The sequence below is a fragment of the Alternaria conjuncta genome (genome assembly GCF_024043145.1).
Source record: "Alternaria conjuncta strain BMP 0040 chromosome Unknown scaffold_30, whole genome shotgun sequence".
Classification (NCBI taxonomy): domain Eukaryota; kingdom Fungi; phylum Ascomycota; class Dothideomycetes; order Pleosporales; family Pleosporaceae; genus Alternaria; species Alternaria conjuncta.
In genome coordinates this window covers 79133-99533 of record NW_026250119.1, presented here as the reverse complement: position 1 = coordinate 99533, position 20401 = coordinate 79133, and the positions used below count along the sequence as shown (strand labels likewise).

The 20401-nt window shown below is 52.6% G+C and overlaps 5 protein-coding genes across 5 annotated transcripts; 2 read left to right on the top strand and 3 right to left on the bottom strand.

The window, feature by feature from the left end:
* Positions 1-1359: 1359 nt before the first annotated feature.
* On the top strand, positions 1360-5070 carry J4E85_011097 (uncharacterized protein; the record flags this gene model as incomplete). Its single annotated transcript, XM_051475300.1, has 3 exons — positions 1360-3180; positions 3812-4792; positions 4861-5070. 3 exons carry the CDS (start codon positions 1360-1362, stop codon positions 5068-5070), a joined length of 3012 nt encoding a protein of 1003 aa, XP_051320874.1.
* Positions 5071-8146: 3076 nt separating this feature from the next.
* Positions 8147-9769, bottom strand: J4E85_011096 (uncharacterized protein; the record flags this gene model as incomplete). The annotated part of the gene is made up of 3 exons (XM_051475299.1): positions 8147-9011; positions 9059-9401; positions 9460-9769. 3 exons carry the CDS (start codon positions 9767-9769, stop codon positions 8147-8149), a joined length of 1518 nt encoding a protein of 505 aa, XP_051320873.1.
* A 2139-nt stretch (positions 9770-11908) lies between these two features.
* On the bottom strand, positions 11909-13082 carry J4E85_011095 (uncharacterized protein; the record flags this gene model as incomplete). Its single annotated transcript, XM_051475298.1, has 2 exons — positions 11909-12987; positions 13043-13082. The coding sequence occupies 2 exons, from the start codon at positions 13080-13082 to the stop codon at positions 11909-11911; spliced, it is 1119 nt and encodes a 372-aa protein (XP_051320872.1).
* Positions 13083-17316: 4234 nt separating this feature from the next.
* Positions 17317-18054, top strand: J4E85_011094 (uncharacterized protein; the record flags this gene model as incomplete). Its single annotated transcript, XM_051475297.1, has 1 exon — positions 17317-18054. One exon carries the CDS (start codon positions 17317-17319, stop codon positions 18052-18054), a length of 738 nt encoding a protein of 245 aa, XP_051320871.1.
* Positions 18055-18500: 446 nt separating this feature from the next.
* J4E85_011093 (uncharacterized protein) lies at positions 18501-19427 on the bottom strand (the record flags this gene model as incomplete). The annotated part of the gene is made up of 1 exon (XM_051475296.1): positions 18501-19427. One exon carries the CDS (start codon positions 19425-19427, stop codon positions 18501-18503), a length of 927 nt encoding a protein of 308 aa, XP_051320870.1.
* Between the last annotated feature and the right edge of the window lie 974 nt (positions 19428-20401).

Sequence of the window (20401 nt, the reverse complement as noted above, 5' to 3'; positions counted from 1 at the left end):
CTGTGGCGTGACTGGAGCACAACAGGAGACGGACGTGCCAAGTGGGCATCTGGTGACCTCGGCCGCGCAGCCATGGCCGAGTGCGATGTGGACGTGCCGGTTCAGTGGGCGTGGATGGGTTGACCAGTCGATGACGTGATACGCGATACCGCTGTTGAGGTTCCGGAACGAAGGACCGCTGGTGGCAATGGTAGAGGGCAATGCGGTGCAGAGACACGTGGGCAGCCTTCTAGTGCGGCTCTCGGTCGGCTACGTGGGGAATGGTGGAAAGTCTGCTTGGCACGGCGCACAGACCCCCGCGGCCATCGTTATTAGCGCCAACCACCTCGCCCTCCCTATCTTAATTACCACAGGAGATTCTCTCTACCTTTGCGCCAAACCTATCTGTTCCTGCAAATGGGTTCGAGTGCGACAGATCTTTCATCTCATATAACTAAGAGCTGACCCTTCGCCACCCTTAGGTGCAGTGCTGTTCTCTTCTTCACAATGGCCATGAACCATCCAGTTATCTGGTCTCGACCCGTGCACCCTCTGATACGCCTTGCACACTGAACTACATCCGACACCTCCTCAAAGAACATCGCCTAGTCATCCCACTTTTCATGCAATGCCACGAGCACGCGGCTGGGTTGCAGGCCACAACGCAGATGATGCGATCGATATGTCACCAAATATTCGGATCGAATCTACAAACTCTTACCATGTTCATTCCATCAGAAGGACAGGTATTTTTGCGCCTCGCTTGTGGATAGAGCAGTGCCTTCACCCCGCTACCTGTCGCTTTTCACTTCCCATGTTACACGACTGATGGCCAGCTGCATGTTTCAGTCTCAACCACGCAATGGCATCTTGGCACCGGTGCGCTCATCAAGCAAGCAGATCCGTCATCTCCTCGACCATTCCTTTCTTTCTGTGAGCCCGCGATTCGCACGGCCTATATCGTCTCATATACTGTGTCGCTTTCTCCACACTCTCGGATTACTATTCAACAGCGTTTGTTTGGCTTCCAGACGATTCACGCCCTTCTGGTGAGACTACGAGAGTTTCCAAGTCATGTCTGGTGCTGTAAACGCATCCGTCAGACACATTAAGCATTGCCTGTTACAATGCGACCAGTCAATGAGAAGTACTAACAACAATCAATGTAGCAGTCCCAGCGCCGACCGCTTCCGCCATCGACATCGATGCGTATCAGCGCGCAAGCATCAACAAGCCGCAGCCGACCACCGACGATCGGATATCGTCTCCTCTCCCACACGCTCGGTGCCTCTGCAAACCCCTCGCCTCTTTACCTCCACCGTTTCCATCCCTTGGACTACCGCTACATATCGATAGTACTGCATCTCCACCTTCAGAAACATGCCTGCGTATCCGCGATTATCACTGGGACCTCCGGCAGATACGGTGTCGATACCGGAAGTCACGGCGCATCCGATCGATTCTCAGACACCTAGCTTTCTCAACCTCTCGGGTGAGGCACGTAACATAGTCTACGAGCTGCTCTTCGAATTTGAGCAGCCGATAGCACTCTCTGTCCCGCCATCTGCGCATGCATCTCAGAATTCTGTACCTCCAGTAGCGCTCCTTTCGACATGCCGGCAAATCTATCATGAAGCTGTCGGCATCTTGTACACCCGCAACCGTTTCCTTGCCGCGACCACATCAGGTTCCACATGGTTATCTGCCCTGAACCACACAACTAGCTGGCTTTTGGGACTGGGATCACAAGCAAGGCATCTTCGCCACCTAACCGTACACGTCGTTCACCGCGGTCGCGACCTGAACGAGCTGCAATCGTTTCATCCGGTTACCACATCAAACGCACGGCTTTTCGAGGTCCTACCCCTGCTGCGCGCGCTCTGGGAACTTCGCTTGGACCGGTGTCACATCAAATACGCTCTTGCCCACCAGCATTATGCCAATGATCTCGATGTAGATCGGTCAGACGCGCTTTGTGCAGCAGACGCCGCCTTTGCTGCTATTGCCTATGGACCGGTCGCTCTGACTACACCACGAAAGCTGCTCGCTAGCGTCCAAATTTCTTCATCCGGCACTTGCCTCCTTCGATTCAAGAGCTCAACAGAAGGGCTCGTGAGCTCCATCGAGTGTCTTACGCCAACAGGTGCATGTCCCATGTCCATCGAATGCCTCCCTGCGGAGCTTCATCCTCACCCTCATCTCGTCAGACACCCAGCAAAGAAGAGCCAGGCGAGATTGGCGGGTCTTCCCTTCAGCGTACAAGGTCGCATCGTCTCGGCGTACATGGCGGCTGCGGAAGAGCCATCTTCGGCAATTGAAGTAGACCTTGGTATGCGCCGGATACGTGGCCTCGAGCACCTACACGCCTTGCTCGCTCTGAATCGCTCCTTTCGGCTGAAAGCGCTATCCTCCATCACAATGCTGGCCGAGCCAGTAACGGTGCACCTTCCGATGAATACCACCTCTAAGGATAAGTCCGGTTTCTGGGACCTCCTTCGCTATGTACGCGAAGATGCCGGAGGTCCAGATCGCTTCGATTGTTTGCACTGGGCATTGTTACGTAACAGGCATCTGAGCATCTCTGTTACCTTTCAGCTCACCCCCACGACGACCCTGCGCAACGTCGAAATGGATGTGCATGGCTTACTTCAGATCGAGATGCGTCGCGAGTGGTCGTGGCCTGTGGACTTTCCTCGACCGGATATCCCCATCCGTGTGCAACTTGTGCACGTACCTGGCAAACACTCCGGCCTCCAGACAGTTCACACACGTCAATTTCTCCTTGGCCAGTTGAACCAGAAAATGTTATTGCTTCTGCGCGACGCCATCCAAGCATCGACAATTCATCACCGCCATGGGATCAAATTCAGCAGGGATGGCCACGGATCAACTCCGCCAGCCAATCCCGCAATGCCGGAATACTGCAAGAAGTTTGGGGTGACGGCGCTCGACTGGCTTCTCACGAGAGGCGATCTACTATCCTGGATGGACGGGTTCGGCGAGCCTTTGCGTGTAGACTTTGCTACCTCTGCCGGTGATGTCGGGTTCTCGGTGCCTTACTCGTATCCTGGACTAGCCAATAAGGCGCTGCGCAACCGGGTAGACCGCCACTTGGACGAGGAGTGTAGTCACCTTGCCAGAGATTATCAAGAGGGCGTGCACCCAGGTCTCTACAAGTTGTATCACTCACAGGCTGAATGGGTACGTCTTTACTATCCTCGAATCGGTGGAAGTCAAGGTCACTAGTAGTTGCATATCGTTGCAGTCGGCTTGAACGGGTCTCATTCGTATTACCTTTCCTTCTCTTTCGTCTTCTTTTCCCATCTCTACCTTCTTCTTGACTTTCTTTCCAGTTGGAGGTTGGATTAACTCAAAAGTCGCAACCGATCAGACTGCATGTATCAACCGGTATGTGTACGCATAGTTTACCTACCATAGACCGATGACACGGCGACGACCATCAGACTGCCACCATCATGGCCCGCGCGTGATTTGGAGTCAATTTGAATGCGCAGCGCGAGATGAAACCCGACCTCAGCCTGGGTCGAAAACCATGTTCTGCCTGCCCCAGCTCTGGTACTTAGTGAACGTATTTGGTCAAAAGTTCTTTGTTTTCATGACAACAGCCATGTCTTTGGCTGACATCGGGACTTCGCTTGCGCGCATGGGGGTCAAGTGTGAACACACACGCTAGTCATGACCGTCTCACGATCTAGCGCCACGACCAAGGCAATACCGTGCCGCGGACTTCCCTGGCCTTGATCTGGATACTTGACAAGTATAAGTATCTATATAGACGCACATAGGGACAGAGTTAGCGTAATTCCTCAAGATCCTGAAGGGCCAACTCTCGCCTGCGTTCACCAGCGATTCCATAGAGCAAGCCTCGACATTGCCAGTCCACTCCATCGCTGACACAGGTACGAAAGATCTCATGGATCTGGCTGGCCATGACCCTTTCGCGCCCGCTACGAGCACCCGTTCCATGCAGACAATGGAGCCAACGAAACCTTCCACCAGTCCGCAAACCGACACTGAAGACTTCGATGACATCGCAGCAGCGATCAGTCTGATGATGATGCAGACTGCCGACTCGGCCAAAGACAAGTTCTCCTTGGACAACGATCACTCCGGTACTCTTGAAACTCCCAAAATTCCCTCCATACCGGTGACAGAACCGAACAAGAATGACATATCGTTGGAGACAAAAGACTTTGGTAGTTTTATCGCAGCTACAACAACAAGGAGAGCGCTCCCAATTCGCATCCCTTCCATATTCACCAGTCATCGCGTTGCTGCTGGCTCTCCCACTCTCAGCTTTGCGCAACAATCCACTGTGGTTGATGAACAGCTGCCACTGGCCTGGCTCCAAGACATGTCCAACGACCCTGAGTTCGGTGGCGGCGATGTGACCAATTGGAATGACCCCACACCGGAATGCTTTTCCGCACCGCCGCCTTTACTGGAGCGGACTCCAATGTTGCCAACGCAAGCGGCTATGAACTCAACTCACGACATATGTCTTCCATTGGACAACGCTACTTCCATAAGCCTGTGGCTCGACGATATCAGCAGTGGGTTCACACCTGAGTCCTTGAGTTCTTCTCTACCATCACCGGAGGAGCGCGCAGCCCCATGTTCGAGCCGAGAGTACGACTCGTCAGGGCTATCTCAATTATGCGAATTGCCTACAATTCAACCGAAGAAGCGCAAGCGCTCGTTCTCCGTCTTATCAGATGTCCAGTGCGCACGACGCTCGTCCTGGAACCAACCTTGGCCCTCCTCATCCCTCCTACCGGACCATGACGTTCCAGTAAGTCACAGCACGGTCAGCAGGCATGTCTTTCTCCCATTATGAGTCATTGTTAACGCAGCTTGTAGCAGTTTGCCTATCCCGATAAGTCAAACGATATGCATGCGACAGAGAGCCTATGGGAGGGCCCAACGTGCGTGGAGCAGGCCGACGACGACAACCACCCTGTGAACGAAGCCTCCTTGAACCATGCGACAGGTACGGTGCTGTTCGTATCAGAAAGCCAGCTTCAGCTTGGGAGCGACAGCTGCTACACATCGGCTAAGTGGTTGGTCTAGAAGGGGGTCGAATCGATTGTACAATACACAGGTAGTCTCCTTTGTTTCTATAGGTATCAATGTCGTTTGATCGTATCCGGGATAGTTGCAACGAAGTACGTCAGATTGTGAGTTCCATACTAATTTACTTCCTCCCCCTTCGTTTCTTTGCCACATGCGAGACGGTCATCAGTAAAGTGCCGACAATCTGGGCAATGAAGAACTCGACCGTATCCCTGAACTAGGATACAATCTCACAGAGACAAAGTGGCAGAAGCTGAGAAGTTCTAGCCGGCAGTGAACCTGGGAGCTCTCATCAAAGCGTCAGGACAATCGAGGACGGATGCAGGCATTGCTGCGGCGCTCCACCACGCAGCTTCACTGGATGCATCAACACCGTCCTCCTTCGCAGGAGCCTATCCTAACAGCCATTGTGTTCATGGGTGAATCTGGCTTGCTGGCGCGATAGAAAGATTGTCAAACCCGATAGATGCTCAAAGAAGTCAGGTAACGAGCCAGATCAGCATCATCATTGTTTGCAGGCTGTCTACGTTACGAACGATTGCAAAGGGCACGTGGCACGCATTACGCTGTACCGTAGTCGTTACGTACTGGTATCCCCAGAATATTTGCTCTTAATGTCTCGCATTGTCGTCGCAGCGACGCAAATTCTGAGTCGCTACAGCCACTTGTAAAGTCGTCGGCAATATCCCCTAGTTCTCGATGAATCGGCCCCCAACACCACCTGGGCATGCGTAGTGCTTGTCAGAGTCATTCTCGATGGGTGGGTGAGATCTGATGTCTTTGTGCAGAGCGCACACGATCTCATAGAACCAGGATGCGCAACACTAAACCCCCTTACACGCGGTTTCAAAGGTGTCGGGCTCATATTCGGGTCAGGTTTCAGCGCGTGCCAACGCCACATCCGCCATCGTCAACAGAAGACCCAAACTCGTCACATGTTCCTCAATGATGGGAATACAGGCAGTCTGCCAGCCGTATTAACTGCTTCGATAGGCGATTTCGTTGTTGCTACTGCTCAAGATGGAGCGCTTGAATCTCGGTGATGTGATGAACGCCATCATGTGGCTCAGCCATGACCGGCGTAGCAGCGCGCGACCCACTTAATTGCCGAAGCGAACCTAGGCACCCATGCTTTCCAAGGTTTCCAGGCGCGCCTTAGCGTGGGGTCAGCCGCCAGCTGCATCTCCAACGTCATATCACGATCTCCAGCGAAGCTCACGCGCTATCCTTTCCACGATGTCTCGAACACGCTTAACCTGCGATCAATTCCTGGTTCCCAACAGTGATACTCCAACGATGCGACATCCAGCTCATCTGTCTCCTGATCTGACGAAGCACATACAACAACACGCGCGAGTTTACAGCGAGGAGATGAGGCTCACATCCATACGACTGGGCAGCACTAGTCCATGAATACATCCATTTTCCGGCTGTGTTACCAAGTATGTACCTTGTTAAGGCTTACAATTTGCTCATCGCTGTCCATTGTAAGCTGCAGGGCTGTCTAGTTTCTGCCTTGCATCAGGTATCTAGATCTTCTACGGATGCACTAGCGTCCACATCGGGCGCCTTGAACATGATGGGGATGAGGTATGGCTCAAGAGGGGCACTACGGAGACTTCGACGTGCAGGTGAACCAAGATCTCAAAGAGCGTTTCTGGTTCAGCGCGAGAGGGTGAACCAGGCCCGAAACCGTCTCCTTCACCTTTGGTCTTTCATTCTGAGCGTTCCAAAGTGACCTGGAAAGATACCAGAAAGGACTGACCATATTCCATATGCGACGCTGATCGTGACTACTTAAGCTTCCACTACTTATCTCGTCACCAAAACCTTTAGCAACATCATGGGCACCACCGCTACCATCACCATGCAGGCGTCTGCGCAAGATCACCCTGTAACCACCCCAGATTCCACTTCAACCACTATCAATTGCGCAATCCTTAATTCACAACGTTGTCTACGAACACCCCACAGAGAGAGAAGACACAAACCCGACTTCGTCATCTACGCCGACAACTCCACGGCGAATTTTCGGAGACCGTTGCCGCGAAACAAGGGTGTACGCGTCCCGCTGCGCGAAAAGACCAACCTTGCCAATGCGGTGATGGTACCTGCGTGTCGCCGCGCCGACATTCCTTTCGCATTTAATGCTGTCGATCCCTTGTGGGAAGATAATGAGAACTACATGAGAGATTATAGAACGAGTCTTCCTACATCCCCGCTTCATCGCATATACGAAACGCTACCGTCGACCGTCTCGGATCGCTCCAGGTCATCACGACGGGTGAGGAGATTAGCGCCTTTGCATTCCCCAGCTCCCACCCGCCATCGCCGCACGACACGACGTCAGATATCTACACCAAAGTCACCAGCCGTACCGATATCCATACCGATTCGAACTGCGATGCACGGCCAAGTCAATGCTTCCTCGCTTGACTGCACAACCTCGTTCACACAACCATACATTCTGCCAGCGCTACGCGTTCATCATCCCATCAGCCCCTCGAAACCGGTATCCAATGGTACATCATCCTCTGTTTTGGCTCATAACGCTACTTCGCCATCAACACATCATTCAATATACGAGCTTGCTTGCGATCGCGCGTTCCGCCCCTCAATTGTCTCTTCGCCGATCGGATCTATTCACGAAGCTCCGGCGACGTACGCTCGGGGGTACGACTAGCTCGGTGCAAATCAAGCATATGAGGACCAGTATGAGGCCGCGGTTCTAGTTCGTAAAACAGCAGTCGCAACGCGAAGGGGACAGGAACAGTTGCAGGGTTAGAGATGTGATCGTTTTCTTATCGAAAAAGGGCAGTTGCGAGCGTGTCTCTGATGCCTGCGTAAAGTTCCTTTGCGACGAGACGGTTTATGATGATAGCCGTGTTATAGCAAGGTCTTGTACTGAGAGCTGTGATGTAAATCTGCCACATTTGCCAAACTAGCGTCTTTTGACATATTGCCAACTTCATTGCGTCTGTATTATTCACTCGTATCGATGCTAATCGTCTCACAACAAAGACACCGGGTGCTTTGTATTTGTAAGAGCTAACTTCCCTGCCTGGAAAACTACTCAAATTCTCTCAAACTCTGCATGTTCACTGGCCATTCGCATCATATCCACCCATTCCTCTTTCGTCTTGCCCTGAAACCAGCGTTCCTGTGGCAAGAACCTCATTCCGCCATCCATGTTTCGTTGGATCTCATCATCCATCTCTTTTTGAAAAGCGGCATCATTGAGTCGCCAACCTGATGTAGCCGGCATATCATCTTGGAACGGTAAGAATTTCTTGATGTGGTTGTACGCTGCGGGCGAGTCTGGCCCCCACTTTTCGTGCCCACTGTTACCAATGTATAGTTGGTTGCACGATGACGGCAATTTTTCGGCGACATCGCTCCACTTATACCCCACGGTAGCGAGATAGATGTACTCAAAGCGAGCATATCGCAATCGCGGCTGTCGGGATAGAAAGGTGATGAGAGACGGTGTGTCCAGGACCAAACTTCGTAGCTTCAAAGTTGTCAAGGCCGGAAAGACTAGCGGTGTGATATCTGCTGAGTCGGTGGCACTGACGCTACCAAGGAGCTTTGCGATGTAGTGCTCGCCCACATCCGGTAGTTGTGGATGTGATGTAGTCATGTTGCGGAACTCGAATGTTTGTAACGTCTCCGATGAGCAACGAATCAAGGCAGCGAGGGATTCAGCTTCGTTGTTAGATGAGTCAAGCATGAAGTCGACACTCTCGGCGTTGAACGAAAGTGCAGTGAGAGAGCTGAACATGTGTTCCAAGGCGGCACTTGTCGTGATTGAAGATGGATCAATCTTGGGGAGAACCAGACTCTGGATGCGACTGTTCGACGCTTGAACGGCGGAGCATAGGAGTTCAAGGTGCTTCCAGGTCGTGCCGCATCCAGAGAACTGCTCGTCCACTTCATCGCTGACTGCGTTAGTTTGGTGTCATGCAAATCATGTGGCCATACTCACTCGCCGCCCTCTTCGAATCCATAATCACCCAAGTCACAATGCCACTCTTGGACTTCGATAGCTTTCAGGCACGGCATATGTGCGAAGAGCTTGACCATTGCTGCTAGAATCGCGTCTGCCCTTACGCGCTGCTCCTCCACCTTGGCGGCCCAGATCGCTTCCGCCTGCTCGATCAATTCGCGCTCTCTATCGGGTCTTGCTAGTCGTTCCGCGGCGAGACGACGAATTCCGGCATACTCACCTTCAGAGTCTGTCTCAAAGTCTTCTTCATCATACATTCGATGAAAGTCTTCCTCGTAGTCTTGCTCACGCTCTAGCCAATGGCGATACCTCGACCAGAACCCTGGAAGAACAGTCAGTATCGGTCTGGCTATGGATAAATATCCATCGGCTGAACTTACCATCTACGTAGTATTTGGGACTAAACTTGAGCTTCCGAACATGCCGCGCAATGTCGTGCGCAATGAGCTCATCCACGGTACTTTCCAAAGAAACCAACTCCACCGTGCGTGAACGACCCGGGTACATGACACACTCGTTATTCTCCATCCTGCCAAATCTGCTCTGGGGAGAGCCATCTAGATGAATGGTGGCGAAAATCAGCGGCCTCACAATGGTCGCAAAAGCGCGACATGTTTGAGATACTGAGCGGAGGTGGTGCTGGGGCAAATGTGAAAAGATCTCGAGGTAAAGTTCATCGGGCAGTTCCATGGTGATATGTGGTACTAGAGACTAGGGAAAGACAAACAAGCGCTATATGTACAAAAGGCGTGCGGTCGGCAGCAGCGCGGGCGTGACTGCGCGATGGTTTCGCGATATTAGCCTGTTCGCGCGAGGCACTAAGCAGCAAGGCAGCAATCTCGAAATGGAACACTTATATTGACGACGCGGGCCGATTTTCATGAGTGCGTGTGCAGAGACACGATTATTGGTGGGTGGTGCATTCAGTGTTGGTGATGAGGACTTGGTGCCAGGCACCAGCAGCGCCTAAGATTCGGCGACAAGGTGCGGGGCGTTGGTGGCGCATCGCCATAGTAGCGGCAATTCATGCGGCAAGTCGAACACGTGCCTGCTTTGAAAGGCTGTGACAACGATTCAAGACCTTGGTAGATAATCCAGAAGCTTTCAGTGCTCAATATGATCGTGGGATGTTTTTCCATGGTCTTTCAAGCTACAGAGTAGAAGAGAATGTGTTCACACCTCTTCAACTTCCTCCTGTCACAGCCCAGCTGCCCTTGACGCTCGATTGGCCCCCCCGTAATCGCAACAATCTGCATGGAGTGGGATGCGACAAGCCGCGGAACGATTGCGACACTCCCTTCCCGATGAGTGCAGAAAGTCTGCTGTCGAGGTGTTGTTCGCGCGCCCAACACACAACCGCAACTGACCACAGCCCTTTGATGAAGCACAGGAGAGTCCATGTACACAATAGTCAAGCAGAGCTGGCACTTGCACTGCGGTGGGAAGCGTGACCTTCGGAAAAAAAAATGGTCGTCCTCCCGACTCCAGTCTGTCGTGATTGCTGAAGGCGTTTCGGCCATTTTGTTGTCACCAGACACATGTCCATGCCGCATGCCATCTTCCGTGGAAGCAATGTGATCGCGACATGCTCTCGCCGCGCCGTCCTGATTGTCTGCAGGTTGAAGGATAGTGTCGAACGTTGGGGTGGTATAGTGCGACCGTCGAGCGCGCCGATGTACGTGTAGGCTTAGGGGGTGCTTCAGTCGCGGTGGCAATTTGTCGCCTACACCATGTCAGCAATCTTGCAGCGTCGCGTGACGCGAGACTTCTACTTACGGGGTGGAGGACCTTCTTCGGCGTCCAGACTATCCAAGCTTTGTGCAGCGTGTTCGTCGCAAGCGGTCATTTGCGAGCCGGCCGCGCGCGCCAGTTCCGAGCTCGAGAGCGGCAGGCGAAGTAAGTAATTTTGTTGAGACCACTACAGCCATATTGGCGTGATGATGTCGTCACCCAGAGCAGAAGGTTGGGTGCCAAAGGGGCGTTCGAGAGACGAGAAGCAAGAGTGCCGCCTGAGAGAAAGTAGGGAAAGGCTCCGTGTACGCCAACTTGTTTTCCAAGAAGGTGTACGATATAGCAACGCCAACTCCATCCCGGTGTTCAAGAGACGAGTGTTGTCGATGTTGAGCATGTTGCCGGGGCCAAAGTGTTGGACGCCATCAATAGGGTATGGGGTATGGCGTCCATACTGCACTGAAGCGTTTAAGAGAAGCGTGGGCCATGGTCACGGAGACAATGTGCTGAGGTGGAGTGTCGAGTGACGCGACTCAATCTGTCCAATCGGAGCTCGTGGAGATTCCTAGCGCGGCCCTAACTGGATCCAGCCCACCACCTACCCGAGGCCTGCTCAAACATCACACGGCCCGCAGCTACGTGAGTGACATGTCTGCATCTCTCCGGCAAACGCCCATCCACGCGCGCCTCATCTGAATTGTCTAGCAGCTAATGCTTCGCTGCAAAGTCCTCGTGTTGGTCTTTCCTTCACGTTCCAGCCTCTCTTAGCCGGCCTTGCGGACTCGACGCCAACAATAAGGGGCACTGGCTCCATTTTGTCGACGGTACCTAGGTATTGATCCGCATGGAGACATATCACAGAGAGGCGAGATGCCGCGAAATGGTGAGTAATGCAACGAGATAACACCAGAACCCGACATGCATGTCATGCAAATCTTCTGGCATGTTAGATGGCCAAAGTGAGAAGAAATTGTACCATGTATTAGACTACCGATGACTACCTTCGCCGCGTTCTCATTAGATCCACCAATTCACACGATCGTACAAAATTATACAAAGTTTCCACCAATGCGACAGTCTGGCCCAACATACGAACCCTTACTCCTTCTTAGCCTTCTTCATCACTGGTCCTTGGTTGGCAGAGCCCACACGAGGACCACTGTCACGAACCGAACCCCCCGATGCCGATGCCGCCTCCTTCGCCGGCGCGGATGATGTAGCTGTTGTGCTTTTCACCTCCTCTGCCAGCTCCTCGCGCCATCCCTGGAGGAAACCCCGAAGGTTCGCCTCGCCGCTGTTGACCTCGTTGACGTGAACGTTCGGAAGCATTACGTCCGGTACGGTCGCTGTAGTGGCTGCCCTGCCTGCGACGACATTGGAGCCACTTCCAGCAACCTCTGGGTAACGACTTGGGTCGAGGAGTGTTACTGGCCCCCTCAGAGGCGACTCTGCAGCTCCTTCCTCATCGTCCGCTTCCTTGTCTGGTTCTTCCACCATCTCATCTAGCGCCTGGAGTAGTAGACCATCGACCTCTTTCTGACCCTCTGCATCGTACTCTACTACCACTTCCTCGGTGCCTTCTTCCATGACATCTCGCCGGGGTTTCTCTTCACCCGTACCGCCCATCTCATCCTCTCCTCCTCCAGCCCCCTCTCCTTTGGCCACTGTCGTGACGTCTTCTTTGCTCGTACCAACAACTTCACCCTTATCATCTGTGTTGTCTCCTTCCATGGTCTTTTTGCCTATCGCCTCATCGAAGCTCTGGTCTCCCTCCTCGTCGTCGTCTTGTCTCTTCCTCTTTACACCTAGATCGCCACCAGTTTCGACAGTGTCAATTGGGTCGTCTTCGCCAAGATCAATGTTGAGATCATCTTCCGGCAACACAAGATTCTGGTGGGGTACTGGGGGTTTGACAAGAAAGGTGGTATGGTCCCAGGTTGTTGTCGAGGAGCTCGACGCCTCCGGTATGTTGAATTGGATCAGCGGGTCCGCCATGGGGTAGAGAAGTGACCCAGACAAATCCAAATATCCGCCTTTGGGCATGGAACGGTTGAGCGGCAGCAGTTGTGGGCCCGCTGGGAGATCGGAAGACGTCGCGACTGGTGGTATGGGGTGTGATGCGGTAGTAGGGGGGGCAGGTTGCGGGCTCGGGCTCGGTGTCAGTGGTTTGTAGTGCCCTGTGGACAGGTCAGCATGAGCAGTATTATTGACAATTGCTGATCCAATACTTACTTCCATTGCTCCTACCCTGTGTGGGTGTCTCGTCCGCCATAGTCAGGCGTGTGTTGAAGGTTGACTGGGCGGCGTTGGATTCCAAGGTGTGGTCCGCCGGATTGCAAAGAGAGGGAAAGTGTCAAGGTCTTTGCACGCGCAGCTGAGGGAAATTTTCTGTTTATGTGTCGTGCGCAGTGCGCGTCACTTCGTATGCAGGTAGCCATGCAGCAAACGCTCACCGCGACGCGTCGAGAGAGAGCGCAAGTCGACATGTCATCTTCACTCTCACTTTCACTTTCACCTTCATTGCGTCGGCATCCACGCTCTATACAGCAAATCAAATCTTGTGGAGAGCATTACTCGGAAGCATTCACAAATCTGCAGTCGCTTCTTCCTCTGCGTGCTATCAATGCGGTGAGTGGAGAAGCACGAGTGGTGACCAAGTTTGGGTTAGCGTAAGATCGGTACCCGCTAGCGCGCGGGAAGGGGAGAGATTCACGTGGGTGTCTCTGGAACATGAGAAGTTAGCTCATGTGCTGCATTGACGACGTGATTGAGGGGAGGTTTTCGTTCGGCTTCGTGATGAAGCTTCCCTGGTTCGGCTGAAGTGGACGTAGTCCAGTGTGCGCCAGTGCGCCCCATCAGGTTGCAGAAACTGTCAAGCCGATCGGGATGCGGGTATGTCTGCACAACAAATTCCTCAACACAGCGCATCATGATATAGTGGCTCCTCCTGAAAGCTGCAACTGCGATCTCGGATTGAGGTCGCCTTCTAATGGTTAAACGCATGAGTGGTCTCATGGAGGCGCGTGAGTGGTACCTGAGAGCATCAGAAAGAACGAATCAGGCCCAACGTAAGCATGGTAATAACGGCAGCTCGCCTGGTAGGGATTGCAGAGATACTGAGTTCCTGCAGTATGCAGTACCTGATGATAGTCGGTCCGGAATGTGATGCAGCTGAAAGCAACGACGTCTGGAAGGAGGAAGCGAAGCACATCTGCTACCACTGATGTCGCCACTACTGTGTGTAAATCGTGGAGCCACCCCAAGCTTGCGTGAACGTCGCACGATCGCAGGTAACGGGCGAAGACCTCCGTATAAATATGACAGTGACGTTGCATACTGTCTCCTGCATCTAGCATCTTCGCGATCGGTGTTTGGCAGCCCTTTCGTGGTGACGAGAACAAAGGGATTTCCTCGGAAGGATTGTAATGGACGGTTAGGCAGATGTGGATAAGTTCGCGAACGAAGATGTAAACAGCGGCCACTCGGGTGGTGGTCGCAGCGCTCCACTCGTTGACCAGCTCATGACAATTAAGGCCGCTCATGTTGCCATCATATGCATGTTCAGGCGTTTCGACTTCTGTCAAACCACCTTATCTCCGCTAGGGCATGAAGGAGTGCAGGGCGTGGCTGCGTGATGAGCGTGAAGAGCATAGAATGGTGTCAGAAGGAAGAAAGAGGAAAGCAAGGGGAGCAAACAGAGGCAGATTAAAGCACACAGGGAAGATAAGAAAGGGCTGAAATGAAGACAAAGAGAAGCCAGAGGATATGAAAAGTACGACAGAGAGCAAGGGAAGAGCAAGAAGAGGTCAGATATAGTGTCTGGCGTTCAGTGCACAACGAGAGTGCGCACGCCGGACAGGCCGCTCGAGAAGAGACGGCCGATCTCAAGATGCTGTTTTTCTGGTTTCGTTTGAAGCGATGTACAGCTGCTGTGAGTTCTGGTGCACTATCGCACTATCCGGCGGGTCCGTTCCAAGCACCAACAGCATGGCGAAGTATCTACACGGGACATGTCGTATCACATCAAATTTGTCCAGGAACACCCCTCCTTACTTACCATTGCAACCCAGATCTTCCCAAACATGGCAAGATACACTGTACCTTTGGCGATGCCGTACTGACAAACGCCTGCACTATTCCGCCACCAGGATTCAGGATTATGCCTATGCATTGCGATATGGCCCGGAGTCGCAAAGGCGCGATGCCCGATCATGTATGTGCCAAAGTGACTTTGTCCGGTGGTTGACGGCTTCCGCTCGGTTCTTCAGAGCCCAGATCTAAATCGCTTCGTGGCCAGTCCATGATAAGACCCATGTGGTATGGTGGCAGAATATCTTGTCAGACGAGCAGCGGGACGAGTAGCCCATGCCACGCTGGACGAAAACACGTGCTCCCATAAGGATGCCTGCCATCAAGGCTCGTGTCTGCAACTAGGCCGTTGCTCAAAGTGATGCCGGCCTGCGCCGCTTTGTTGTTCTTCAACCACGTTGTTCGTATCCCGGTTACGACTCCCCCTTGCTTCCTCCACCAGTGCTTCTTAATATGCTCTGGGTATCATTGGACCAGACCCTGTCGAGTCGTATACGTTGTGGATGCGAGTGAATGGTATGTGGCGCGTTGTGTAGGGAGGCCGATAGCGGGATAGTTTCGTAGGGGTGAGGCTCTGCACCGTAACTGTAGTTAGCGGAATGTATACAAATCTTCCATCCTGTTCGTACGAAGCTCACATTGACTTCCATCGTTAGAACCGATGGGCGGCGTCGAAGCTTGTAGGTCGCAGGCCCTAACTGCCGAAGTGCGAACCCTGGGGTGAGCACATGTGCTAGGCGCGGGGCGAAGCGCGAATGCGCATGCATTGTTACCACCACCACGCGCGAAAAAATTGCAGCGGTAGCATCGTTAACACATCGTGTTTGTTGGGTGCACGCTGCGTAAGCCCTGCCCGGGTAAGTTGTTCAGCGCGGCCACAAGCTCGACGGGGGACCTGCCCTCGTGATCTTTTGTGGGGTGCATGACGCTATGCCTGTCACGGACTAGACCACGAGGCAGTCAGCGCCCCACTGGGCACCGAAAGTTAGAAGAAAGCGCCTGACTAAGTCAACAATGCGAAGCTTAAACAAATGGTCAAAGCCAGGCATATTCGCACGACGTTGACCATTTGGTGGAATTGGGTGATGTTGCGACACCCCAGCAGGAATGTTCCCTCCTCAGCCGAGTTGGCCCCGTTGCTTCTTGTGCCAAGCGCAGCATCGTCGTCGAACATATAGTGTTGGCTTTTACTGGTCAGGCTTGGTAGGGCTTCTTTATGAAGTCTTCACCATCTCGACAAGCCTGGCCTTGTCGTTGGAAGTTGGGCACTCGGACAGCCAGCGGAAGACAACGTACGACTGCGTGGTGTGCTGCTATATGACGACTCTGGAGTGATGCGATCTTGTTCAATACGTCATTCAGTGAACACACCTCGAAGCATACTGCATAGTGAAGGTTAGCTGTCTGACATCGTCGCACCAGAGGCGTGCGCATCATGTCGATCGGCTTCGCGTCTAGTCGACCTCGGAGGCAAGTCGCGTTAGCATCGCAGCCGTCAAGTCAGACGAGGCGTGCGTCGGTTGGCTCATGCAGAGGATTGATGTCCAGGTGGGGGCTGGATGAAGTGGGAGGACTCGCGCTGACTCCAGGTCTCGAGTAGAACATCTTGCAGTCTGCGTAATTTGGCTTTGATGATAACGGCAGTGGTGGGCACGGGCTGAGTTTCCTTGTGAAGTCCGAGTTGCGTGGCACCGACAGCCCTGGAGGTCGTTACGTAATCACTCCGCCACTACGTAAGCAGCCGCCTATGGCTGCCAGTGACCAACACCGTCATCGACCATCACACTTCTCGCATCACAAGCACGTCTTTCGTTGGTACTCACTTGCAATGGCTTAGTCCCGATATCCCTTACACTCTTCTGTCTTAACAGGATCGCAGACCAGAGCAGGTTATTCCTCAGCCGTTGTCATGAGCATTCCTCGAAATGCCAGTGATCATTCGATTATCATGAGGTTGCACTTGATGCACTATTCTCCAGTCAAAACGATTCTGCAGTCAAAACAATGCACATATTCAGGGTTGTGGAGCCGTGTCAATGGATTAGCAATCTTGGCGGGACTGACGCGGTCATGCAATTTAGCTGTGCAGCTTAGAACCCAATTCCGTCAAGCCGAGTCGAATCGACACAGTGGACTTAGCGGCTTTGATAACCTCGATGATTGGAACCGCAATTGGTATAGGTGGGTACTTCAATACAATGCCGATGAGGTCGTTCTCACTCGCCTTTCTAGCCCTTCCCTTTACCAACAATGATTCACACTATCCATAAGTTTCGAATTCATTATGCGAGCGTTCTGTGTCATAATTTACACAACGATTGCATTGGACCAGGTATAGCATTGACATTTTCTTCCTCTCTCGTTCTCTCGACAACGAGTTGTCGACCACGAGATCCACACGACACACGCAACATACAATGGACACAGCAAGTTGCCCACTCGAGAACGGCTCCATAGAAATCGAACACCCCACTGACCGCGTTGCCGCTCTGGAAAAGCTAATATTAGAGCTTCAGACCACCATTGCGTCTCTGACAACTGAGGTCCAGACACTCCAGGCCGAGAATCGACGTCAGCACAAGTTGACAATAGACGCAAAACAATGGTGCTGCCAGACCTACGGTCAATGGATGGATGCTTTGAAGGAGCTCACTGGCATTGAATCCGAAGCTAAGAAAGACAAGTCTGTGCTCCGAGAGAAGATATTAGAGCTTAAGGCCAAAAATGCTTATCTCACGAATGAGATCCAGACACTTCAGGCCGAGGATCGCCCTCAGACCGAGTTGAAAATAGACGGAGCACAATGGTGCTGCCGGACCTACGATGAGTGGATAGAATCTTTGAAGGATCTTGATGCCGTGGAATTCGAAGTTGAGGAAGACAAGTCGGTGCTCCAAGAGAAGATTTCCGAGCTTGAAGCCAAAAATGCTTCTCTCGCAAATGAAATCCAGACACTCCAGGGTAGTCTTCGCGATATTTGCGGACAGAACTCTTTGTGCACACAAGTTGCAAAGGAACTCGACGATCAGGTTGTGCAGCTTGCACGCGCAGAAGCCGAAGCTCAGCAAGAATTGTCGGCGCTTCGACTCAAAATATCCGAACTCGAGCAAGTCATCGCAAAGCACGACGAAGACAACACTCCATCCGCGGAGTAGGAAGAAAGTGTTAAGGAGTAAGCAGATGGAACAAAAGCCTGTCGTGAAGTCAGGGCAAATCCACCTCTTCTTAGGAAGCATCCACAGTCACACTGATGGCAAATATGGAATGCTTGATTTCGCCTTGATACGATCTATATTCCAGCGTACGGGTCTCATGATTGGATGCTACACTCTTTACGTGTTGATCTTCGGCAACTCTGGTGTTCGAACAGATCGGGCATTTGTATGGATGTTCCTACTACGATAGTCTAGTGAATACATGCAAGACACTACTTATACCAAGGAAAGAACTGTGATACATATGGAGATCCTCCCACTGACACGCAATCGATAATACCATTGCGCACCTTCGCGCCCTGACCGCTCTTGACAACATGTCAGAGCAGCATGACAACCAAGGATGCTTGGTTGCAACAGTACCACCATCATGACCCGCTGCGCCATCAACGGGTCATGACGACAGCAGTCACAGGTTTCGTAGTGATAGTAGTCTTCTTTCCTTGAACCACGGGTTTCTTCCCCACTTGCAGATCATCCTCTTGTTGCGCCCCCGATCGCCTTCCCTCTTCATGCCCGGTAACATCAGCCTGCATCATCTGCTCCCGATGCAATGCGACTGCATCTCGAACTTTCGCATCGAACTCCTCAGACGCGAAATAACCTTCACACCTTGCTGCGGTTGCGTATTCGCAGGATGGAGGCTGCCAGGAGATGAGCTGCAACCTGAGCATGTCCAGGTCCTGAATGTCACGTCTCTGCATGTCACACACAGTCAATAGCAGTATATTGACGGCGAGGAGGATGGCGATGCTGATGCGAACATATTGCCATGACAAAACCGTGAACATGATCGTGAAGAAGATGCCGAATGTGCGCCATAGGTTGACATAGGAGTCGAGAAAAGTGTAAATGTTGTCAAGCATATTGGGAAGCTCGGCGATGAGACACGAGGAGTGATCTGATCCAATACCGAGTGGACGAAGAGGAAAACAGAGCAGCACATTGTATAGGTCGTGGGAGATGTTTGGAACCCTGGAGACGGACTTCCAGACCGCGCGTACTCCGTGTTCAAGGGGAGGTGCATCGAACAGTGCGGCGAGGGCGAGGGGTAAGAAGAGCAGGAGGTATTTGAATCGCCGGAAGTACGAAGAGGGCGTAGTTGCATCGTGGTTGATCCCGTCTGAGCTTGCAGCTACGTGGCTGACTTTGTGCAACTCAATGGTGTTCTCTTTGTCCATCGATTCGCGCGGGGACGTCTCGCCGGAACGCACGGGCCTTCCAGTGAGGCCTCCGGTCGTTGCAACCACTTCTTCATCAGATTTGGCCGGCTTAGTCTTGTCATGGTCCGCAGTGTCGAACTTCAATGGCATGGCAGGGTTGTAGAGGCGTGGCTGCGGCGTACCGGATGTTGGTGAGACAATTCGTATAGTGGAGGCCTTTGACACTGGGTAGTATTAATGTGAGTGGAATCCGTGAAACTAGCGAATCCAAGGCACATACCTTGCGCCTGACCATCGATTGGAGTACCATGACCAAGCTTGCGTATACTTGGGCGAGATGGGCTACTAATCTCATCACATGCTATACAGCTTGACTCGATAGTGTTCTGGGAAGAGAGTTGATTAGACAGCATGTGAAGCTGTCGCAAGCATACTGACCTTGGCTGGTCGTGGAGTTTCAAATGATGACATCGTAGAGAGGGTAATGCGACAACACGAGATGCGTGGGCTTTGACAGGAGACGGAGAAACAAAAGCGGATGATCAGTTGTAATGCGATGAGGAGGAGACCCAGGGTACAATCTTAACGTGGTTGGTGGGAGGAAGCCAGCGCAGTATGGAGCAAGCGGGGGCTTATGTACCGTATTGTTCAAAGGCCGGCCCTGGCCATTTGTTCTGATTGTTGACTTGGGCGATAAGAAATGAACATGAGACAGCTCGGAAGCCATTCGCCGCATAATGTGACGGCCTGATTTGGCTGAGACAATGAGCGGACTTTAGTTGACCTGGAAAGCTACGCTCGAAAGTCGTGACGATGAACAGCATGTGTGACATGCGTGATCAGCCGGCCCTGATGCATGTTGCGACATGTAGGCTGAGTAAGACAGCCACATCCTCACCCTTCACGGACCGTTACTGGGCCTGACAAACCTTTGCCTACGCCATGATGAAGTGAATCACGACACGAAGCGTACGCCAGCGAAACCCACGTCGTGGTTTCTGAGACCGCGCAAGCCAGTGTGCGCCATGCTCTGCACTGAAGAGGTGCCCACGTACGCTTGGTCTACCTGAATGCACCCAGACCATGCACGCGGCTGGGTCCATGTGGTAGGCAAGGCCTGGGGA